Raw genomic sequence first — 27677 nt, forward strand, 5'->3', positions numbered from 1 at the left:
TGTACTGACAAATGCAGTGTAGGACGACCCCCCTATTAGATAAAGTGACGAGCTCAAATGCATTGCAGGGAGTTAATGGATGCAGGTAGCTTATTACCGTTCCTTATGGCGGTCTATCGGGAATGCCTATGTCCAACAATGGATAGGTAATGGCTGAAATTATGATAAATGATAAGTGAAACACTTGTACTATTTTACTAAAGATTTCTATTATTTAAGGTATTTTATTGATTCGCAGTTAAATTTCAAAAACGATTCTAACATTATCTCGTTAATTTGAGCATGACGGCTAATTGACTGTTCAACTATAATTTAACGAGCGTAGCACCTGCGTATGTGCGCGTATTGATCAATGAAGCCACCAAGAAGGGGTCAGGTTTGTAAATAGTACCGTGAATATTGTCATAGTGTCGCATCCTCGTTATCGGATGTCATATTTTACACAATCGGTAGTTGTTTAAGGCGGCGGGAGCGAGCTACGGCGGCGCAAGTGAGCAATTCCCACGGCGCAGTGTATACCGATACAGCAGCGTGAGTGCCAGTGCGCGTGCGCACGCGATCGACCCCAGCTCGGAATTCGTGTGTTGTCCAGCTCTGTAGAGTATAGTGGAACCAGTGATAATCTCCCGACTGACACCATGCGACCAGTGAGTAAATCTTAGTGATTATTTTTAGTGTTTCATATGTAATAAGCTAATGAAAACCCTTATTAATATTGTCACAGAAATATTGTATTTTATACCTAACTTGGATTTTTATCCTTAAAGAAACTGCCATTAAAACACATAAGTAAGTGTTAAAGGAACTTTCTATAACGATTATGGGCAATAAATATTAACTCTTTATGTGTTTTAAATGTATCTTCTTTAAAGCGACTATCTGGCATCACACAGCAAAACAATTTTCTCTCACGTACGTTACATTATTGTGTATATACCTGTCATCAAATCTGATTTATGTTTACAATATGACCTTTCACTCTACTCTTACTTGAATTGTTTGATCTGTCATGTTACATATTTTTATTTCAATATTCATATTGTTGTTTCTTTTTGATCCATTAAATTGTTAATCAATTTCAAAAAGTGATTCTTTTTATATGAGTTTGTTATGTGACTTGTTCATAAATTTAGAAATGATTTTAATTTGTCATATTGTATTCAATAGGATTTATTCCCGTATCTTATTCTAATTTTACTATCATTGATCCTTTTTCATATTTAAAAAAAATCTATTTGCTACTATGTTTGATTTTATATTAATTTTATTGTATTATTATCTAATTTCTCACTTATATAAATAAAAAAGACAGAAGGTATTTTAAAAATGGAATCGCAAAAATAGCCATCAATACATATAAGAAGAATATTAATGCATACTTTCCCCCATTCTCGTGATGTAAGCGAATAAACGCGTGTTGGTGCGATCTGCTCGTTTACATGAATTGTAGGAACTCGGAAGAGATGGCGATAATAAACTATTAAGGATTCGACAGATGTTCGCCGAGAGGTGCATGTATGTGTAATGTTATGCAGTCTCGTCGACATAATGTCGTGCCGGTGAAATTGATTACTCAACAGTATTTCTTGTTGAGAGTCTAGACTGAGCAAGATGACTGACTTATTTAGATTTTGATGACGCCAGATCACTTTCATGTTTTCTATTTATATGAAACCATAACTAGTAGAAAAAATAAAACTATTGAAAATCTACCGAAGTTATTTATAAAACAAAATATTTTTTTACAAAGATATGCTGAAATAATGATATGAATATAATAATAGAATGTAATAAAACATTATCGGTTTGATAACAATAAAAACAGGCTTTTGCCGAAAATATGCAATTTTGCATAAATTAACTAAAAAGAGTAATAAAAGAACTTATTGGGAACCATGTCCTGTAGAGAAAGTTGTCTATTCATGACGAATAGATATTTCCGTTTCCGTTACAAGCATAGCTGTCATAAACGTTTTATAGAATATTGTCTTCAGACACTTGAAGTGTTTTATAACTTTTACTCACTACATTTAATTGTAAGTTCATACGAGTATTTGAACGTGCCATAAACAAAACACCGTCTCGAATTCATGAAACTATTAGTACATAACAATATAGCTATTAATTCGTGGTGTTTTATAGTGCCTTTGTCAGTTTATTACTTAAATCGATTGAGCAACTACAGGTAAATTTTGGCCAGATGTAAATGTTTTCTTTGAATGTTTCAAATGGCCAATAAAGTTTAAGAGATTCTATGGCTGCTAACTAATGTCTTAACCCTTTGTTATATAAGTATAGATAATGCGACGTATCTTTAATTACAAATCATTGATGATACTAACCTTGTCGATAGTAAGGAGGCTTTAGTAACATTAGCGCAGATTCTGAAGCTTATATTGAGACTGTAAAATTACATTCACTTGAAATTCTGCATAATCATTATAGTAAGGACTAGCATAAACAAATAAATTGATAGATTTGAATCAGATAGTTCTTGATGGTTCATAATTTAATACTTTCTAAACTAATTTAAGAGTTTGTTTTGTTAACAAATAATATTTTTATCATTGTTCTAATATTATAATTTTTATTAAGTTTATAACTAACCTTAAGTAGAGCCGACAAGTGAATGATGTCTGATAGGGATCAATGGAAAAAAACAGACTGTTGACTCCAAGTCACGTAAGTAATAGAACAAAGGCAATGTAAATGAATGGATAAGATACCGGTAGCTAGTCATTTATAAGAACGGGATATTAAATGAAAATAATGTAGATATAATAATTTCATTAAAAGTAATTATATAAAAATGTATATAATATTGCTGACTATTGGTTAGCAATATTATATACTCTTTTAATGTCTTTACTTGAATATTATAAGATTGATGCTTTCTTTTCACCATATCGTTACAATTTCTGTTAAACAAAGTATTCCAATAAGCCATAAAAATAATTTATTAATGTTTTATTCGATTTGGTAAATATGAACTAGAACATAATAAAACAACGACATTATCTATCATATGGATATCTTTTATTAAGTAGGTATCAACTAATATTTAATTTAAACACGTAATAGTTATAATTCTGTATTCAAAAAAGTTCTAGTATATCTTTATAATTTTTTATAAGTAATATTAAAATTTATCTAACAGTGAAATTATACAATAGTGCGCAACACGTAGATACGTACACTAGATTGTACGTTGCGTGTGCAACAATAAGACAAGTGAACATAAACATTAATAACAATTTAGACCTTTAAAGAATTATAATAACCGTACTCAGTACTGTGCGCACATTCCTTTGAAATAATGATATACTGGTAATATAATAATAAATGAATGTTACACTTGTAAGTTTTAGGTAAGAATCATGCGTAATATTTCCTTATTTACATGGTGTCTTGCACTAAGCGATTTCATAAAAAAATTAATCTCAATGTTTATGATGCAACAATAATTTTATTTGATAGCTATCGTTTCCCAAGACACTGCCAAATATTAACTTACAGCCACAGATGTCTATGATAAGTAAATTGTATCTATATTAAGGCCATATCTTTTATTTTATCGCATAGTTTCTAGGCGTGAGACAGTGAAAGCCTTACGTTTTTGATATTGCTCTCACGATTTTATATTGTTGATTAAAATATACTATGTTTACAATTTCTATTTTTAATTTTCACACCACGTTTATTTAATAAACTCCCCCCGGAATGCATTTGTGATGTCACGAGTAGCTTACCAATTATTTAACAATACGATTTCTTTTCTGTAGAGCACATTTCATGCCACATGCCTTTAGGGGTTTAGTGCCTTCTTTACTTAATGTCATGAGCTTGATTTATTTTGGGCGAGTACAGAGGTTATGCCACGATTAAGCAACTCAATTTATCACGCCGTCCGATTGTAATAGCGTAAATAATATTATGCGTAATGAATTGGGCTTAGGTCAAATACGTGTAGTAGTATATAGTAGCGGAACTAAAATTTCAATTTGTAATAATCATCTGTATATTTATTGATTACATTGTGAATTTTTTGAACATTGATTTACAACTTATTAGATTCTGATCAATTATCGAATGAGATGGAAAATCATTTATTTATATACGGATCCTCTATTAAAAAAGCTTTACTAAAAAAACTTTAAGGAAATAAAAATTAAAACTATTAAGACTTCATATAAACACAATCTAGAAACCAGTAACCGTATAGAAAATAAAAATTAGAACAAAATTGTAATAATTTTGCCACCAACCACAGATAATATAATACTCCCATTAATTGTTTTTCGTGGTTTTAATCTGTGAACTTGGTATTTTCTGCTAAATTTCATATTAATTTAAACTCTGTCAAGCAGTCAACTTTATAATCTACATTTTACTGGGTACATATATTTATAACGTAGCAAAATTAATCAAATATTTTACAAATAAAACAGTAGATAGGTGATTTTTTTTAAATAAATTCATTATATAAATCGTAAATACAACCAGAAAATGCAGAAATAAACTACAAATTCTAATATACGTACATAACAAAACAATTTTATGTATGTTATGTATATATAAAGAATTGTAGTGTTTGATTTGTGCGTAGGTGTATCTACGCATGTTTGAATCTCTACATTTTTTCTAAGTACGATACGAACTGTATCACGGTACTTAATAATCATAAGGAAGTGAAAGACATTGTTCACTCTCTTAGATAATCATACAACATACATAGATATAAACGTAAATATACGACAGTGACATCGGCTTATTGCTACAGCGTTCTATTAAGTTTACGGATAAACCTATCCTATTAATATATATTAAAGTTAATAACGATGGAAGGATGTTTGTTATATTTTCACGTATAAACTACTGAATGGATTTGAATGAAATTTAGTAGACGGGTAGGTTATATTTTAATTCAGCATGGAATATACATAAGGTATGTATTGATTCACGCAGGTGGAGCTGCGGGGTATAACTAGTTTATAATTGTAAATAAAATGTATAGTTTTTATGTATGTATTTTTGTGCACCTACCACGTGTTTTATTGTTGATTGTCTAAACCAATTTTCTATGAAATCATGAAATTAAGAATCTTATGTTTAGGTTAGTTTTTATTATCCTAATTAATAGGGTTATTTTTAAAATACCTAACTATAAATTTAAGAAGAAAGTGGAAAGTGATTAATGACATTCTATTGTTACTGCGTCCTGTCATAGTATTACAATGTATTATTAATAATACTCATTAATTGGCAATGAGCAAGTTTACATTGAACAAATACCGCATTCAGTTATTATATTATCTCATTTGTGACAAGCCATGATATGATTAATTGCCATGCAATACGGATCGTTTATAATTAACACACGTCGTGTCATTGTTGCACGATTAATCCATTCACGACATCTTAGATCTAATCAAAGCATCACTATCTTAATTGTAGCTATTGGTCGATGGGAATTAATATACTCGTTCAAGTGTTGTTAAAATAAAAAAAAAACTTTGATAATTTTTTCAAAACACTTACCCTTTATTATTAACCCAATTGGCCGTGTGGTCCCGGCATAGAATAGGCCAGCATTTCCTTTCTCATGGGTATCGTAAGAGGCGAAGAAGGGACGGCGAGGGATGGGCAGCAGCTTCTCTCTTAAAACATCTTCAAAGTCTAATTGCGGTTGTCAATCCGCCTGCCAAGCATGGCAACTACTGGTATAACCCCCAAGCTTATGTTCAGCAGTGGATAGTTAAAGGCTGATATGATGATGATGATTTACTCAATTGGAATGTAAAGTTTAGTAGTAGTCGATTATTAATTAAGATAGTTTGGCCATATAGGTCAGATATATGTTCTTATGTTAATAGACTAGATATGTTCATAATTTCATTCATCTTAGTCATATAAAAATATTAACTACACCAAATACCTACTTATCAAATCTACATAATATAATTAGAAAGGTGATATACATATTATAACGTTATAAGGTATTATTACAATCATGTCGAGTAGGTAACGTACAATGCTGTACGTTTGTACGTGGAAATATTCAATGGCCATCTGACCTTTCCCGGACATTGCTTCACTCGAGACTGAATGTGCGGTAATCACACCAATAAAAACTTCGCCCACACCTTATATGGTGAGCAAAGAAAGTAGATGAACCACATTTGGTAAGTGTGCGAATATCACAATAAAGTTGTTTGAGATAGCTCGCTGTTTTACTGATGCGATAACAAAATGTAGACAGGTGCGACTAGATTTTTTACCGACTTCAAAAAACAACCGGTTTTAAGTCAGGTATATTTCTGTTTTTAAGCGAATTCTATAAAGATTTGCATTTGTTGTTATTTACGTGATATTTTTGCCAACTCTGAAATTATTTTGATATTGTTTTTCGAAATCAATAAGTTTTACTCGTTTTCACTATCTAACAGTTAACTAGATAGAATGTAATAACTCTAAATTCGATGTACTTACACCGGTAGTGTGGTTAACCATACTAGAAACTCTGTGGTCACACATTGGGTCTATTTCTTTAACTAGTATTTACTAATTAATATAAACATTCCCAGCTATATGAAAAGGATAAAAATTTTGAAAGAAGAACACGTAAAACAATAACCGTTAATAGAATTATTTTTAATAAGTTGCTATAAAAATATTGCATTGTAACTATTAATGAATTAAGTGGCTCTATACCATGACCTTATTCATTTTATTTAATTAGAAAAATTCACAGGAAAATTAAAGTTATTACAATAGGAGTGTAGCAACTGCGGCACTTATAAAGTGTATCAATATTGCACTCACAAAAGCTTAACTATATACAAACAAAGAACTTATTAATAGTATTTTTAAGTTTAATGCGTCTATTATCATTATATCAATGCTAATTAGTCCGTGACGGTTTTAACAATGAGCCATAGCGTGCACTAACAAAACGTTGCATTTTATCTTTGCCTATAAATACGAGCACAATGTAGTAACAACATCGTAGATCAGTTTTAGTATGCCAAAACAATGCTCATTCAAAGTAGGTCTAATGTAATGAGAATGTTGCAAGCTATTAACCACCTATACAATCATAGAGAGTAAAGATAACTAATGAATATTAAGATGTTGACAAGGCTATACTTACAATAATTAGATATTTACTAACTTGTAATCTGTAATAGCTTTAAGCTAATGCGCGGATTAATTTAAACTATTACGATATTAATTAATATGAAATAGTTATATCATATTAAATATTTGTCTCGATTCCGTATAAATTTAGGGTCAATTTTCTCAAATGAAATTTAGTCACTTTTTACGAGATTTATATAAAAATAATTAACTATTGACAATTATAATTGTTATATTCAATTACTAATTATGTAATTGTAAATATGTGTTGTATTATATGGTGTGAACATACCATACATTACATTATAATCGAGATTATTTTTTCATGTAGTTCGTTTAAACTTGGAGATCGAAGTGATCTTTTGAATACATTATTTCCTAACAGCTTAGATTGTTAAACGAAAAATGTTAATCAATTCATCTGATTTCAATTATCTATACTTATTTCCATCAAATTTGTATATATAAAGAAAATAAATGAGATGCAAATTAATTGTTTTCACAAAGAGTTCGCCGTGTGGTCCCGGCCACCACTTCTTTTCCCGTGGGTGTCGTAAGAGGCAACTAAGGAGGGCAAGGAATGGGCAGCAGCGTCCCTCTTGAAACACCTCCAAAGCCTAATTATGGTTGCCAATCCGCCTGTTAAATGAGGTAACTACTGACAAAACCCCCCAAATGGGAGGCTTATGTCCAGCAGTCGACAGTTAAAGGCTAACACGATGATAAAGAATTCAGTTTGAATGTGAAAATTACGATATTGAATAAAAAAACTTTGTCTCTTGTATTAAGTGTTTTTCATTCAATTAATGTTAATATTAATGTAGTGAAAAATACCAATGAATTGTATGAATCTAACAAAATTTCTCACAAATATGACACCGTGACAAATGGTTGGCTTATGAAAGCTAAATATTGTATGGGAAATGTTCCAATGAAATTATGCATAGAGGTAATAAGAACATTTTGTTGCATAAGCCGAACAATTGTCCATTACGTACCCCTTAATAGCAAAGCCATAACGAAATAAGATGTCTCGTGAGAACTAAAAATGTTTATTGTCTGTGACAATTAGTAAAAAAACTAACCAAAAAGTCTATAGACGCTTTCATTGCTACAAAGTTAGAAAAAGCGCAATAGTGACAACTGGTAATTATAGTTCAGTATTCTTTTATTAATATTGTTAAGCTTACCTCTCTAGTCAAAATGTAAATGTAATAGTTTTGAAATTTAAAGACGACATTCAAAAGTAGCAAAATTATAACTGGCACATTAAAAATTATCCAAAACTAAAATGAGAAAATAATAAGAAAGAAAAAGAAAATAAAGTGGCTTATCGATTCAAAACAAACATTAAAATCAGACATTTATATTATAAACCTATCATTATCGACACTACATATGAAATGATTTACTATTTATCATAAAATTATCATCAAAGACCGAAAGCGGTAACATTAGCGTATTTGCACTTCCAACCGCAGTTTAACCGTATGGTTGATTTACGCTTTGGATGGATAATAAAGATTCGTAACGCGTTAGTCTCATATTAAAATGAAGGGTAACATTAAACATTTCCATCAGGTGGACCATTAGTTTGTACGCCATAAGAAAAATAATAAGAAAAAGTCACGGTGTTGCCAAATTTGATTTAAAAATTAAAGAATAAAATTATTATATTAATACAACATAATTTGCACTTAATGATTTTCATTAACATTAATAGTTCTTTAATTAACATTTCTGTTACGCAACTTGGTTGTCGATGTGATGCTGAACCACTTTAAAACTATGTTACGATATTTAATTGGTGGAAAGTAGACTCAGATTTATGAATAATTCATATCCCATAGTTCACACAGGTCTTTGTAACTTTTAAATTTAAAATTTATCACTGAATTATATCAAAAATAGTAAATTAGTAAGTAGTTCAAATCCTTAGAGATAATACTTTTGAGACACATTATTATGAAGTTAATGTCTATTGGTATGACAATAAATATCATTATCTATATTGGTATGATAATAGATCAACAAGTAATTTTATAAGATATTCAAGAAAGATTTATTTATTATTTTTGAGAAAAAAAGACCTAAATTCGAACTAATTAATATACCTAAAGGTATTTGTTAATTTGTGAATGTATTCTTATTGGTGTATATTATTAGCGAGGAAAATCAATTACATTGTGATTTTTATAAATTAGAAAACAGTAGTAATTATGATTTTTATATTTTTATAACAATTTTAGATTTACGATTTCCTAGTATTTACAAATAAACGTTTTAATAAGTCTCTTAAATAGACAGGCGCGAGCGCTACTCGCGATTCGTGTTTTTAAGTACTTGTGTTATGGACAATTTGAAGAGAGAGCAATGAAACGCCTTTGCGAATCGTTTGATGTTGCTATCTTTTATGCATGACCATTATTTGGGCGTTACGAATATACAAAGATGCCGACTCTTCATCTGTACGCGCACCACATTAAGTTTTACTTTCTTTCGAAACTTGCTGATTTTACGATAAAACAACTAGAGCTGATGAGAAATTTCGAGGTATTAATAGTAGATTTTTGTCTGATATACCTGATGAGTGTCGTTTTGCCTATTTTTGCCATGAAATGAAAAAACATAATGTTAATTCACATACATCTACAGAAATTTTAAATATTATCAACTATATCGGTTCTTGGACACAGATGAATTAAATGTTCTTAATTTCGAACACACCCATCTCATACTTTATAAAAGTAATCGGATGTGCCAAAAATAATGAACTTCATATCAGATAATTATGAATTATTAATGATTTTATAAGCAACACAATTTTATCTACATGTTATCACTATCTCAGGTAACTGTTAATTCACGAATTCTCGTTTTTCATACAATATCCATTATGTAAAAGTTACTTTCAAGTTTCTAATATGAGTGTTGACTATTAACCATAATTCTCTAATTTAAATTTAGATAATACAATTTATAGAGTAGTATCGTTATCATCACGAGCTGAACAATAAACAATAATGTTAATTTCGAGACAAGATAATAAAAAAACACTAGCTTAAGTAAGAGAACTGAATGCGACTTCTTGTAGAAAACGCGTTTCTAAACGCCCGCTGCTTGCTCTGTTTTTTGTTTCACTAACCCGTTAAATCTTAAAATAAGATCTTCATATTTCAATATTATAATAATTCATTTATCTTTTTTCTATTGACCACAATCAAAAAAAAAAAATTTTGGTACAAAAAGTGGACTTAATGCTATAAACATTCTCTATCAATCAACTTTTGGCAAAACAAAAATGTCATTATACGGTGAAATAATTTCAAAACGGTTGTAGATAAATAGTTAAAAACGTATTTATATTAACTCACAAATTATATATTATATATAATGAAGAACTAATATTTATTACTTTTAATTATTTTTTTAATGTTCTACTACTGGCCACAATTTTTTTTTTATTATAAAAGTTTATTAGACTTTATAATTTAGGCACCACTATAGCCACGCGATATAATATTTTAAAATAAAATTATAATAGCATGAAATTAATTTCGATATTTAGATTTAAATGTTTGATATCTGCTCAATTACACTCAAATGGCTAAACATATTTTAATGACATTTGATATACGTAATATGAATTATGTGTCTACTAAATTAACACATAACACTTTTTAATCTAATCGTTAAATAATTTATCAACCTTCAATATCAATTACAGTAACCAGTTAAAATTATAAAACATTTATACCTACATGATACTGTTTATTTTTATATACAATATCAGTTCTTTAGTAGATGTACTTTGATTATTTTATAGTGATTAAGTTACGACATACACCATTATAAAGATTATGTAACATTTCTTTATAACAACAAACTTGTCAAAAGCTTATTTTAAGATGTAGTAGCTGGCATATAACTTGTCATTAAACGGTATATTAATTAACGCAATCAATTGAGCGCCGAACTTAAGATCGCTTGTATAATCATTTACGCAAGGTTTTTTTTTTTTTTAAATACACAACATGCTGTTCACTGTATAATAACTATTATTTAAATTTATGTAAATATTTTATAGAATGGCGAGACAAGAGAAACCCATCGCTGTCGTGTAAATTTACTACAAACGTTCTATTGTTATAATTTTCAATTGAAATATAATATGCTGAATATGTAACGTTGGTTTGTCGCAGGTATTGTACAAAAATAGGCATACATTTGTCACGATTACTATCTTCTACTTCATCTGCGTATCTTATTATCTATTACTTACTAATTAGAATATAAAGTAAATATATACAATACGATATTTACTTTGGGATAACGTAGCTTTCACTAGAAAAATATTTTTGTAAACATATAATATTTTATATTATCTTGTTGAAATATAATATAATGTAAAATATAATAACATATTTTATACGCTGATTTAAGCACCAAAGTGCTGACATCATGAATATAACAACATTACTCTTTATAAAACTTGTAAAAAAATTATATTAATTACCATGACTTCATATAATATTAAATAAAACTAGTACATACTGTATATACTGATATACCACAATATTTTAGAACGGCAACACTAAAGTGCTGACGTCATGAATATGATAATCAATTTATAACCAGCTATTATAAGATAATTTACTATAAGTGTATGTCATGGCATACCACATAATATGTATTTCGTAAGAGCCATTACCACATTCACCAATGGGTTTCTTTGTTAGTGTATTGGTGACTTGGTCCATAAACGGGGTAGTTATCCGTTGTTTTACCTATAAACAAACGTATCACAGTTAATTGTAGAAAGTAAGCACTTGCAATCACAAAGTATTTAGACATAATTTTATATTATTGTTCTCTCGAGTAAAATGTAGGAAATGCTATTTTATGTTTTCCAATGTCACTTTCGTCTAAAAGTCTAGTTTATACATTACTCGTATTATGAATCCAAAAACGATCTTTTTATTAAGTTTACCATACCAATATTTTAAGGATGCATACGTTTTACAAATGATCGTTAAAAAAAAAAAGCTTCATTATACTTGTTATCAGTTTGTTATTATTCTAAATTTGCTCGAGTTTAGGTATTTTGGTTGGTGAATTTCTCATAACACGGGGAATCCGCATTTGAAGACTCGTTTAAGGGACTTATCATGGGTGCTTAAAACCTGCCAATATTATAGTTTTAAATTGTGCTGAAAATCAGCACTAAAATATAGAAAAAACAGATCAGAGTCTCGTAACTAATCTAATCTGGGTTAGTTTTATAAGTTTGTAATAAGCACCAGGTGTATGATCTAATAAAGAGCAATTCTAATTTATCTTAATTAAACTTCTATGAATCGCCTTTGAAATAAGTATGAATTTTAATTTGTTAATAACTATTTAATTTTATAAAAACATAGATATACATAAACCGTGTGGTATAGAATAGGCCATCTTTTCCTTTCACGTGGGTGTCGTGAGAGGCGACTAAGGAGAACGAAGGCAACGTCCCTGTTGAAACATCTCCAAAGTCTAACTGCGGTTGCCAATCCGTCTGTCAAGCATGGCAACTACTGGTAAAACCCCCCTAAGGGGGAGAGTTATGTTCAGCAGTGGACAGTTAAAAGTTGATATGATGATAAATATGCATTTAAATTGATGTTACAATTAAATACATGGTATTCATACATGTAAATGAAAATATTTTTGAATAATTATTTATTTCACATAACAATAATAATTATATTTGAATGCATAAAATGAAATGAAATATAACAGCATTACAAAATAAATATCTAGTAATATGTCAACTAAAGCAAACGATTGTGACAGAGGTGGTAAAGAATTTAATCAATTAAAAGGTTTAGTTAATAATAGTGCACGACTTGCACGAATTACGTAAGTATATAGAATAGAACGCCAGTTGTTATAATAGTAAAGAGCAATTATTCTTATTTCGATTATAATAGCAGTACACGAGCGATGTCAGATGGAGCTTCAGGCAAGTCTACACTCATAATTATAAGGCGATCCGAGCTTTGACCGTTGTTATCTTCTTACACAATTCAGAACCGCCACCAAAAATAATTGGATCATTTTTAAGTTATGATTGGATTAATAACTTAAAAAAAAAACTTATAAAAGGAATGTAAACTGTTCTGATCAGTTCCATAAGGGGACAAATCTCATTATAATAGCATAATAAACTGGATTAAACATGTAAATGAAATAGAAACCCATGCAATTAAGTTGTCGTAATTTAAAAATGTAACAGTTGTCATCAAAGCTTCTAATTGACGCACATGAGACAACATAATTAAGCTTAAAGTAATCATTAACTGTCATGCGATGTTCAATACGTAAGCCGGCATCACAAAGTCGGAGTGGGTTACTAAAGATTAACGTCACGTTATACTCGTATGTCATGGAGTTAATTCCATTCAGCGTTTGAACAAAATTATATTCAAAGACTGTCTAAGTGGCGGCAATAGAATGAATCTCTGTCAATATAGATTAATATACGTGCGTTAAATAAGAAATCCTTTTAACAAAGCAAATCTTTACAGTTGAATGTGAAATTCCTTCTATTTTGTTGACAATGCGTACTTATGTAATTATGTACTATTGTGAGTAAAGAGCACTGTTGATTTCATTGTTGGAAGCAACGGAACCGCCCACATATGGTTGCCGAAGTAACCGGTTAATGCTGACTTAACGGGATTGATTTCATAATTCCCACAGTAGTAAGTACCTACATTTAAGCATCTTAATGTTATAGAGAAATAAGCTTGTGATCGGAAATGTTCATTCCCACACACTATCACTCTTACTTATAAATGTTAAATAAATATGCTCAGATTTTTTTTGTATGGATAGAGAAATTTATTCATTAAAAAGAAATCTGTGATTTTATAGAAATTAAGTGTTAATAGTATCTGCATCTTGTCATAAGTATATCCTCTAATATACGGTCACCATTTATAATAATGTATATAATGTATTAAAATTGCAACGGCAGTCATTGACCTCGACGTAGTTGCATAGTTGCATATTCAACAGGTTACATTTTAGTGTCTGTGATTTGAGAACAGTTAAATAGAAGTTTTGGGAACTTGTTTCTTTGAATATTTATTTATTGGAGATATTATACGCAGCGATTAATATTTTTAATGGCTTATAATGTGCTCTTACTTTCGATGCTTTTTGATTGCATTTAAAACTAGTATTACGAGTAATCACAGTTACATCATTAAGGATTATTATTATTATAGCTATAACTAAAGTATATTAATTATATTAATACACTGCCAAATAGATATATACAAATATCTATTAATATGTATAACTGTTTATATTGATTCAGGCGTTTCTATTTTTTATTTGTATTTATTTAGAGGAGTTCAATATTTAAATAATATGTTATTAGAGCAGCAATTCCTAAGTACTCCGAATACCACGATATCTCAGGATTCTGTAAAACTAGGGTTCCATAAAATGAAAAAAGGATTAAGAGTAAAATAAAGTGTTGTACTTTAAAGAATGCTTATAACATTTTTTTCCTTATTTAAATTAAATTTTAATTTGTAATTATTTGATATGGGGTTTCATCTCATTATCTATAAATTATCTACGATAACATGGCACGCCCCTCCAAAATCCAAAGAATTAAAAATGTCTCTTGCCGGGTTACTAATGAAGATGTTTCCTCACAAACACAAACAGAGCACCAAGTGTATACATGTGCACACATGTTAAAGTAAAAAGTTGGATGGCATGCCATGACTTCAGGATTATTTTTCATTTTACTAGTTTCAACTTATGATTTTTGAAAAGTTGGGATAAAAAGTAATCAGTAATCTCCTCCTTCATTCCAAAATGTACTTGTATACTAAACACAATGACGAATTGTTAAGCCGTTAATATGCTAAAAGGTAACAATTGAACACACATATACTAAGAATTTATACTATTAGTAAGGAATTCAGAATTCATATACACGGATCGGCGTAATAATATTTTTTAAAACCCCTCCTTCTGTTGATTTCTTATTTTTATTGAAAGGCGATTGAGTAATATCACAAAACCAACACAAAATATTACATAGTGGGGCTTTCCATGGAGAATAGCAAGAAAGCTATTCCAAAAAGCTAGTCTAGTAATAAAGTGCAGTTGAAATGTGGAGATGGTATCTTGTTTGGAAGAGGTCGGATCACGACTGCGGGTCAAGCGGGAGTTTTCTCCGATGCAATCAAGCCCTCGCTGTATGTATCTGTATATATATACCTATATATATAGATATTCATGGTACAGGTATGCCATCGGAACTTTTACTTCTGTTACTGTGGAGATTATTACATATTATGTACCACATACTAGCTATAACCGCAACTTCGTCCGCATGACTGAGACATATTGATTGACAAGGATAATAAGTAGCCTCTAGCAAGTATACGAGTAGTATGTGTCTAAAATGTAAAAGTATTTTTGTATACATTTTATTGTACTGATATATAGTAATATAAAAGTTTGTAACATTATTCGATGTTTGTTATTTAATCATGCCTAAATGGCCGAACGGATTTAAATGTAATTTCATATATGAGTAAGTGATGTCCTAACATAACACATAGGATACCTTGATTGATTTACGAATATATAGATACATTTTTAGCATACCGGAGGGGTGTATTACGAAATTAAATTATAAAGACACGTTATGATTAGACAAATAATAGAAATGATTTATTATAAAAAAATGATGTCAGCAAGGACAAAGTAACATTATAAAAATGAACAAATTTAAAATTAATTATGAATATCAAAACAGAATGTATAAAAAGAATTGATATGGATCAGTAGGTAACATTTACAGTACGTATATTTCTTTTAAAACGCTAGACTAAAGTTTAATTTATTCTACAATTCACAAACAAACATGTACCTAACTACAATCTTCATTCTTCACAGACTTGCTTACTTTTCGTTCATTGTACGTTGTTTGTGTAAACATACGCATACTTTATAAGTACCTACTCATAACATTCACTTTTGAGTAATTTGTAAATTGTTTGGCAGGTATTAAATGTTGTTTTCTTTCTATTAGACTGTTATTATACACTATCAAACATAAGAGATCAATAGGTACGTACATGTGTGTCAATTCATACAGTGAAATTTTATTCTACTCAGAGACATAATGGATATTTGCAGTATTCTTAAATCTAAGACATTCTTAGTAATCACCCATTTTCTTTATATCTGTCTGTCTATTTAGATAACTATTGAGACGACAGTAAAAAAGTAATTATTTAAATGTGGGTACTACCTAATATTTAAAGAAAATAAACATTCATTAAATATAACATTTCCCAGTAAAATATTATTAAAAAGAAATTTTAAGATAACTATAATGTTTCATAAATAATTTTGAATCTGCCGCGCGGTCTCTACATAAAATGGTAACTACTGACAAATCCCCTAATAGGGGAAGCCCTATGTTCGACAATGGACAATAGACGGCTGATATGATGATTATAATTTATTTTAATATCCAAACATTTAAAATAATGATATATTTTATATCAATATTTTAAATGTTTGGATAGTCACTGATACCATTTATTTTCGGTCTAGTTGTGTAAGTTTGATAACTGTCGTACTATTCAAATGTGGAACGTTCTATCCGACCCATCATGGAAAATTTAAGAGACGCGTGTAAAAGCAGCTAATAAGCCAATATAACAGGGTCGACTGGTGAATTACATAGGTTACGCAACTGTTGATCTTGTTCATAGATTGTACACTGAATCTTGTTTCTGCTTGTATTTCATATGATATACTATTACATATTAAGTATTATAAAAAAGAAAAATACCTGTGCTAATAAATTCTTAGGTAAAAAGATATTTATAAACCTACTTATTTACAATAAGAAGCATTATTGTGTGTCACAATATTGACCTGCCTACTTTTCACTAACGACGCTTTCGCTATTACGAAAATATGAATAGGTAGATGCCCATTTGGTAATCTATTAGTAGATTAAGTGTATTATATTGTGTATCTATTTGTATAATAGAAAAATAAATAATAAAATATAGGTACATAGATATTATAACCTACCTCATCGTAATTGTAGTACATACCTATAATAATAATTTAAGATGTAAGAAATAAATTTTTAGTCTTGGTATTTATATCATAATATATATGTCAATGTAATCAATTTAGTAAGTTAACAAAGATTAAAGGTGAAGCAGAAAATATATTTCATAAACATCTCGGAAAATAGGTGGCCACGGCGCTCGCGCAACTATTTGTTTCATTAATTTGACAAATAAAAGTAGCTACGTGTATTTCGTAAAATACTAGAGGTCACAGGATTATGTCATATGATACGTGGGTGCGGCGGAGTTCGCTTGCAAAAAGATTAAGCGCTATTCACACATCACATGATCCGAACTCCGTTAATACTCATCAACAACGATGAAAAATTGCTTGCCTATATTTTATACAAGGCCTTTTACATTATCAGATATGTAAAAAGATGCTACTAATACACTTTTTATAACAGTAAAAAGTTTGTTAATATTTTGTAAAGCTTATGTGAATAACCTAGTGAGATCAGTTATTCTTTGTAGTCCATATTAGGAACTTTAATAAGTCTATATTTAATATTTAACATTCTTCGAAGAATATGTCCACATAGGCGTATCTGCTCCTTGCCCTCAGTTTTTCGTCGCACGCTTCAGTCAGCACGTACCATCAAATCGTCTAATTTCCCAAGCCACCAAAAGACGAATTAAAAAAAAGAAAGATACATAACCACCTATACATGTCATTATAAGTATTATATAGAATAAATACAGAAAATTGATATTAACAATTTTTTTTTTATTAAACAAGTTCTTCACTTGGAAATTTGTGAATAGAGTTTAACAACGCCCATGCATGATGGCACCGGCGTCCGTTCCGCTATTGACACCGACTCTGACATTCGCCAATCGCTTCTGCGTGACTTATGACCGGTGAAAGCACAGTAATACTACGCATGTTATGCAGTTTTGCAATAACTGCCCACCGGCTCCCGCTCGCTTTTTTTTTATAATTGTTATTTATTACACGCATATTTTTCAGATGTGAATTTCTGATAATAAATAATTACAAAAAGGTCATCGAGCTCGTAAAGCCTCTCGCTGTGAAATATCGTTAATGCCTTTTGACACTTAAAAGTAGTGACTTGTACGGTGCCTGCCTGTCATCTTCTTTTATCTACCATGTTTTCGATGGGATTATTTAACTTTCCGCACAGTTTATAATTAACTTACTTTCGTCGTTGCGTAAGTTTATAATATTTTACAAGTTATTTCTATATATTTAGATCAACGACGATTAAGTAGATACTTTATAAAACCGGCCAAGGAGCGTGTTGGTGCATATTATTAGAGATTTGTTACGTAGAATTTTTAATATATTAAATATATCACTATAGAAATACTATGTATCAAAAATGTTTATCAAGGATTTGTGCTATTTTAAATGATCTCAATACAAATGCTGTCCTATTAGCCTACTGTATGGAGATTTTTATAATGAGAACGATGTGTTGGTTCCTCCTTATAAAAAATTGAGGGCATACTAATAATGTATACATTTATACATTCTTTATTGCACTTCTAAATTATACAGATCAATACTGTGAGTAAGGGTGGACTTATCTCTGAAAGTAATATTTTCCAGATAATCCAATATAAAATGCAACGAAATATAATACATACAAAATACGATACGATCGAGGGAAAGAAAATATACTTTCAACATTTTTAATTATATATATATATATATATATATATATATATATATATATATAATTAAATTTATTAAATATGTACCGTTACTATATAAGTACAAAATTTTTGCAATGATACTTAATTTTTGTGGGATATTTACTAATTTGACTATTATGCTTCTATTAATGTTATCTATTTAATGTTAAACAAAAGTAGCTAATTGATAACTGAAACATGACGATAACGTGAGAATCCGTTTGTCTGAAAGATATCTTCAATGCTGAATAATATTCCGACTCACATACTCTTTCTTATCTATTTCTCATACTTAGTGGACAGAATAAAGTTTTTATGCTTGAGAAAAAATAGTGCATATTCATTTAATTAGTATAGGAAAATAAATATATATTGTAACAAATTAAAGGATTTCTGTAGATATACTGTTATATTAAATTAGCGTTAACCGTCCCGGTTTCGCGCGGGTAGATAGAAAGATATTTTTTTATAATAGTTTTATAAAATAATAGGCAATTTTTTGATACCTTGGGCTACAATATTTTAATTTTTGCAGGATCTTTATTTTTTTTTAAATTATGAACAGCCTATGTAACTAGCTGATAATGTAGCATTGTATAGGTAAAAGAATTTTTATAATCGGTTGAGTAGCTTTTGAATTTACCCGTTACAAACAAATAAAATATCACTTAAATTTTAATAATCTTTATAATATTAGTATAGATAAATAAAACAGAAATTAAAAAACATATATCAGTGCAGCAAGGCGACCTTATTGATGAATACAATTTATTCAAGACAATAAAATACCATTGAATCAGTAGCTCAACTTAGAAGAGCACCGGCTCCGATGTGACGTAGCGTTGAAAGTACGGGTTCAAATCCACTTTGAATTTTTTCAATCTCTTAATAATAATAATTGGGATATTATTCCATATTTTCATAATTATAATATTCCTATTAACCATTGTATTTTGAAAGCTAAAATTAAAAATTATGTTTTCGAATTTTTTTTTTATAACATAGGGGCAAACCTGCCTGTAAGCATCCGCAACATTAGAAAAATTGCAGGTGTTTTACCGGCCATTAATATAATAATACCTAATTTAATATAAGTATAATTGCATTTTTACGAAGTTATTACGAAGTGTTATCGTTATAAAAAAAATTATACAATAAAATATTAACAAACATACAAACATCAACTCAAAAATAGTGGATCTTTTTCTAATTTGTAGTTTTTGTTTGAGACTTCGTCTGCGTGACCAAAATTATATTGATTAATTAAGACAAAAGGTAAGCTACGTTCTTCTACCTATGAAGATTGACTGAACTTTTAAGGTGTTATGAGACTGATCATGTGAGACTGTGTTGTAAACAAAAATTACATGTTTGTAATAAGTAAAGTCACTTCCACGTTTATTGCATTAGTAAGGATTTATAATTCTTAATGTACAGGTACTTCAAATTTTATTAAGTTAACTATTATAGGTATATAGATATAAATTTATCACCAGCTTTTTCTGCGTAATAAAAACGTGCATTATGCGAAAATGTCCGTTATCTAACTAATAAATAGCCGGAACTGCTGTGACCAATCTACGATGGTGTCCGGTACCGGCCACATTGTTATTTTATCATTTGATGCTGATTTACGGAAACCGCATGAATGATATTCGTCATAAAAATAACGCTATACTCAATGGTTCTTAGGGACCATTAAATTAAATTGATTTTATCACGAATATAAACAATTAGACTCTGAAGAATATGGACGCTCTTCATTACACTGCGAAAGATATTTTGAGATTGTGTTGTATGAGTACAGAAATTGAAATTTCTGTTGAAATTACAAAACACTGCATTTTAGCAAATGATATCCACTAGGTATATATTATAGAAAAAAATATTGTAGAAATAATTTTTTTTTTGAGACCTAAAACAATGGTTTCCTGGGGCAACCGCATGAATCTCGGTTTAATAGGGTATATTGTTGTAACCCCAATACTAATAATCCCTTTCCCCTCTCGATCGAAGTTGGACTTATTTAGTCGGTTATATCGTCCGAGGTAAACATACACGTCAACAACTTCGAGCGTAATATTCTCAAACGTTACCGGTACAAGTGTGACATGAACGTTAGACATGATTTAAGTCTTGTCCATGTTCTTCTTAAGACCTACCTGTGGAGAAGCACTACTTTTTTACTTAAGTACTTGATTACTTAATTTCTTAATTTGCAAATGCAGTTGTATTAGAAATTCAGATAAATAAACGTGTTATGACCACATATGCAAAATCATTATAAAAATGGGTCCCATCTACACGCACAAATAGACAAAGGTTACTAAATAACAACTGATTAATTATTTAATGTTATATTGATATATAGCGTGTAAAGTAGCCGATTACGATATGCACAAGGTTACTAGCCACGCATATTTACACATTTTCACTTTAAAAATAAACTGGTAACAATTGTAATGAATGGAATTTTTTAGTTAAAATATGATGACAGTTGGTAAACATATATATGTTGTAACATTAATGTGCTAAAATTTATTCAAATTCGTTCAGATTTTAAGCGTGATTGAGTAACAAACATCTAAATTTTTTACCATAATTTCATATTACACTACTAAATTGCCGTGTGTGCCCTAGCATAGAATGGGCTACCCCTTCCTTTCCCATGGCTGTCATAAGAGGCGACTAACGGAGAGTAAGGGATGGACAACAGCGTCCCTCTTATAACATCCTCAAAGGCCTAACTGCGGTTGCCAACACACCTGCCAAGTGTAGCAACTACTGGCAAAACTCTACTTATAGGGAAGGTTTTTGTCTATCAATAGACAGTTAACGGCTGAAATAATAGTAATAATCACTATTAACAGCATCCCTCGACTCTACTTGCGTAAACCCGGATAAAAGTATACAGTTAATTCAATAGAATGTATTCCAACTTTTATTAAAATACATTCAGTTATTTAAATATTTTTTTAATGTTAACCAACCCACTAATTACATTTTTTCATTATAATTCAAAATTTATTAGAAATCTGAATAAAATTCGCATTTGAATGCATATATAAAATAGTGGAATATTGGAAACTCGCTAATACTACCTGTACGTTCACATTTCATACATTAGTGGATGATACTTAGCGTTGTGTAATCAAAGCCATAAGAAAACATTCATTGTTCCACATTACACGAACAATGTAACTGTAGACACCTAAAAACAGGATCGTGGAAACATGGAAGTAGGTGCCGCTATTATAATCACGAACTGCGGTCGCTACTGATGAAGTGAATTTAGCTACAACCTACTGACTTACAGTTACTTAAGATTCAGTATTGATTTTTTAACTCTGTCTTCATTTATTTATTTTACACACATTTATTTATTTTACTACAATACAATTAAACAATTTTATTTATAAATCTCTGTTTTTTTTTTTTAATACAATTTAGATCGTCATCATTATCGTTTTATCAATTATTAACTGTCCACTGCTGAACATAGGCCTTCCCTTATTGGGAAGTTTTACCAGAAGTTGCTACACTTATCAGGCGGGTTGACAACGACCTTTTAATATTTTTTTTTATACAGCTTAAAATGGAAAACAAGCTGACGGCCCACCTGATGGAAAGTGGTAACCACCGCATATATAGACATGAGCAGTACCATGGACATTACAGAATATACTGTTTCGCCCATGATACCCCCCATGCGTTGCCATTCTTGAGGACTCAGGTGTTATTACTCCGTACCCAGTAAATTCACGCTATATCCCACCCTTCAAACCGAAACACAGCCATGTAAACACAACTGCTTTACGATTGAAACACGAATGGGACAGAGGTACCCAAGCAATCGACTTTTGTACAAAGTCTCCCTCTGTTTCCCAACGTGTCATTATATTACCTGTCTATTAATAATATTTTCCGCCAGGATGACAGCGATGATATCCTCAGGTCATCAACGACCTCAGTAAAATACTTTGTAACACCCATATTGATAACAATTCCATAGAAATTAATTTTTTAATTAGATATATTTAGTTAGCATGTAATATCAAATATTTGAGAGACTATTTCTTTTTTTCAGGTGTCGGTGTTAGTTTTCGTCGCTCTTGTTACACTAGGAATGGCGCAGGACACCACGACCGATGCTTTTAACGATAAACTTAATGCCATCGATTCGAAACCTTCAGTGCGATTAGATCCATATATTCGGAAAGCTTTGCTGAAAGCATTGAGCGAACTTGAAGACAGCGATAACACAACTACAGATGACGATATTATAGATAATTCTACTATCGATTCAGAACTTTTAAAAAGCGGAGAGGAACCTTCGCATACCTTACAACCACCTTTAGTCAATGAAGAGATTAAAATACATTCCTTTTTGGTTGACGGACAGCAAGCTTTTGCAGGCAAAATCAACACAACACCAACATTTATCGATAAAAAAATATCGATTTTGAGTACTACCTCAGGTAATGTCGAAAATTACGTGACGGCTACGCTTCCAACTCAAACTCCTTTTAAAGAAATCTTTCAAACAAAAGAATCTGGTATAAACCTTCAACAGGTTAGAAGTATTCAAAGCACTTCTCAGTCTAGTACGAAAAATAATATAAGTAAAGAAACTACTTTCAAACCTACATCAACTACAACTACTACCACAACAACTACTACAACGACTACTACAACTCCAAAACCAACACATAACGAAGATGGCGAAAATATAGAAGAAGTTGATAAACGTGATGTTCAAGTATTTCAGGCTCCTTTACTAGCAGCTTTTACAGTTCACCAAGATGCACATGGTTTACCAAAAAAAGTTATACCAATTTATCAGCAATCGAATATACAAGAACCATTGAAACCACAACCCGCCACAAATATACCGACAGGAGTTTTACCTCCACAAAATAATTTTGCCGTTTCTAGTGTAAATTTAAACCAAATTCCACAAAATGATTTCGTAAGCCAACAACTAGCACTACAAAAGCAATTAGAAGAAAAACAAAGGATCTTAGAGGAACAACTTCGAGTATTACTGCTTCAACAAAGACAACAAGAGGAACTATTACGAAAACAACAACTTCTTTTACAACAAAAAGATGCTCAACGTCAACAACAAATTTTATTTGAACAAGAACAGCTAAAAAGACAGCAACTTCATTCGGATCAACAAAAAGTGCAAATTGTACCAAGCTTGAGTAATATACACGTACAAGGATTACCGAAGCCAGTTCAGCAAAATTCGTTTATAAATCAAAATAACCAAGTACGGCCAACACAAAATGCACAAGTATCTATTCAACCCAGTGTACCAATAGAACATCAAAATATAGTCGGCAATCAACAACAGTTGCCTAATCGTGAAGCGGTTGACTTTTTATTGCACTTACGCAATCAGCAACCCGAGCAGTTTCCATTACAGGAAAATCATTTACCACAAGGCATAAGTAATTTTTTGCAGCCTAATCCTGTTAATTTTCACCAAGGGCTTAATTTTAATCAATTAAGAGGATTCGATCAAGTTAGCCAAGCAAAACAGAGTAATCGTGTATTTCGTCAAGAAAGCGGTGTTAGTAATTTAGGATTAAATAATAATAATAATCAAAATTATAACAGATTTAATACATTTACTCCAATACACACAAACCATTTCTTTAATAGACCAAATCAATTTAGCCCTGATGCGGAATTACACCAATTATTAGCTCAAACAGGATTAAATTCGAGGAGTCACGAGGATTTAAATATAGTATCTAAAGTATTATCTTTAAATCATGGTATACCTCTAAATAATAACATTTCGAATAGACTGCCCTTCGATAGCAGAAGACAAATAAGAACACAAGTGTAAATTTCTAAAGGCCGTTTTTAATAATATACACTGATAACTGACAGGCTATATAGACTGTAACTACCTAATTAATTTTTTCTATGCTCAAAGTACATTAACAACAGTTTGTCAGTTATCGATTTGGAGAGGTACAATTTGAATACTTATCCATAAATTATTGAGACGCTTTTGTCATTTTGAAACATTAACCATAGCCTTATCAATAACGGCCACAAATAACTCCTCAGTATCATAACTCTCCTCTATAAACCCATTTAAAAATTTTGTCATATTAATTGAACAAAAGGAATCCACACTAAAATTATTATGACTACCAGAACGAGAACAAGTTTAAATGTACAATTCAAAACAGTAATCTAAATGTAAGTAAGAACAGGTAATTAAAAACTATAAGTAGTAATAGCTACGACATAGTAAAAACATTACAATAAACTGTAAACTGTGTCGTTAATCAAAGGAACAAGCAAAAGTAGTATTTGTTTCTACTTTTCAGCGTCTTACAGAAATAAAAAAAGAGAGAAAGAGTTATGAAAAAAGGAGAGCTAGAACCTATTTATTGAATAAGTAGACTTTATTTCAATATTCAGGTAGATATTAATGCCTGCTTTGCCTACCTTATAATACAAGATGATTCATGGATGATTTTCATTGTATCTGCGTCTCATCTTACACTCCAAGTCAGTAACAATAGACATGTTAATAACCAAAGAAATGTGGTAACGTCGTGTCACCCTATATAATCAACTACGAGTATCGTTCATCTTAAATATTGTTTCTTTAACTTGCGTTAGACATAAATAATTATTTATTTTAACTATAATGATTGTGAACTGCCATAAGTAATAAATTTTAGAAGACCCAACTATTTTTAAGATCTATAGTAAGTAGTCGGATACATATCTACTTACAAGTCCATTGACTTGGGACGTATTCTAAAATATTTGGAATTATCTCAAACAAGAATTTTATATTATAGAAAAACATACTTAATCTAATCTATAGGAATACAAAATGATATTCTATTGAAGATATTTAATTTTAGAGATAGGTTTAAAAAGTGACATTCCATAATTTTAGAATCGATCCCAACGTCCTTGACGATAAGTTTATATTGAAGGTACAATTATTGTGACAGTAGTCTAATTATGGTTACTCATATTCTACATATTTTGGTAATACTTACAGTATTAACACATCAGTTTCAACAAAAGGATAAATCAATAATAATTTATCCACGAAATACTCAACTTTATAGATTATGAAATCAAAGATATTACAAGCAACAAAATTCTGTAAATTCTTTATATATAATTACTTGTTGGGTTGTATGTACTTATATGTAGATTTAGTTTTAGTAGGTGCATATGTGAATAGAAATGTCGAGATGTGGATACCTAAACACTGCAAAAGGTGCTGGTTTGAAGACTAATTTAAAAAATATGTAATATGACAAAAAACTAATTTTCATATTGATCCACCACTACAATAAAATTATGATTTCCTTTATTTTATAAAAGATTATTTAATATCCTATTTAAAATACCTAATGTATCTTTATCTGTCACTTCACATATGTAGTTATCTACACTTTTTTTTCGATGGATGTTAGAGGAATGGCGCCTGCGCTAACAATATACGCTGACGGGGCACCAATGAGGGATAATAAGTGGGAATGAAAGGGCAGGTCAGTTAGCCCATCGTGATGAATACACCTGGAATTCAGCACGTTGGTTTCAAGGGGGACCACGTGTAGGTCGACCTGATAGGGTATATTGCTGGCAGTGGGATTTATAGTCCACATTACTAATAATCCCCCCCCCCAGTACCTACACTTTGGTATTAGTTACCTGATTTTTAATTTCAATATGGAAAATAAAACAGTAATTTCGCGGAATTATGAAATTAAAATATTAGTTTATGACATAAGTTTATAGAAATGGTTCCTCAGAATTGGCTTCAATGACTTTCAGAATAAGAGGCTCTTTGTGGTTTAAGAAAAAAATATGGTGGATCAACTCAGATGAATTACACAAAACTTACTACCTACTATTACCTACCTGTTTTTGTATCAATCCCTATCAACTGAACAAACATCTAAATTAAGATTGCCTATCCACCTAGATGGGTACCTATATGTAGATATCATCACAACTATTGTCTTAGTTATTTTTATGTTTTCACTATGTTACTCAAGAACAAATTCGAATAAATTATCATTAACCATTTACACTACATTATCATTAATGAAATTAAATGTCACAATAAAATATTCAACCTAGGTACGACATTTAATCAATTAGTCAAGATACGAGTTAAGTGTACGCGCTTCAACAGGAACTTAAATATCTAGTGTTAAAAAGTACCTATTATTAGTAGTAGATAATATGAACATTAATATTATATTGAAAACCTATGTATCCAATGTAGGTAATTACGAAATTTCACAGTCCTAAACTGTTAAGTCATATTTCATGTACCTATTTTAAGTTTGTAAATAAATATATTATGTAATATAAAAATTATTTATTTATTTATCCTTTAGATATGCTTAGATGACGTGTGATATTAATAATATATTCATAAATATTTAAAGAGCTTCGTTAATTGTAAACGCTACTCCTACCAACCTAAAACCAGTGGGGGGAAAGGGATTATTAATAACGGGGTCAAACAGCCCTATTACTAGCAATATACCCTGTCAGGTCAACCTCCACGTGGTTCTCCCTGGAAACCATCGTGACTAATTCTAGTTTAATTCGTCAGGATGGGCTAATTGACCTACTTTCATTTTCATCTGTCATCCCTCACCGGTGCCCCACCAGTGTATACCAATAGCGCAGACGGGGTTACCATAC

General features: G+C 30.4%; 1 protein-coding gene across 1 annotated transcript; it reads left to right on the forward strand.

Annotated features, from left to right (window-relative positions):
- Nucleotides 1-479: 479 nt before the first annotated feature.
- On the forward strand, nucleotides 480-27596 carry LOC113515681 (transcription factor SPT20 homolog). Its single transcript, XM_026899946.3, has 2 exons — nucleotides 480-647; nucleotides 23050-27596. The coding sequence occupies exons 1-2, from the start codon at nucleotides 639-641 to the stop codon at nucleotides 24820-24822; spliced, it is 1782 nt and encodes a 593-aa protein (XP_026755747.2). The 5' UTR covers nucleotides 480-638; the 3' UTR covers nucleotides 24823-27596.
- The last annotated feature ends 81 nt before the right edge of the window (nucleotides 27597-27677 follow it).

This window comes from Galleria mellonella, unplaced genomic scaffold, assembly GCF_026898425.1.
Source record: "Galleria mellonella isolate WM207_F2 unplaced genomic scaffold, CSIRO_AGI_GalMel_v1 utg173, whole genome shotgun sequence".
Classification (NCBI taxonomy): Eukaryota; Metazoa; Arthropoda; class Insecta; order Lepidoptera; family Pyralidae; genus Galleria; species Galleria mellonella.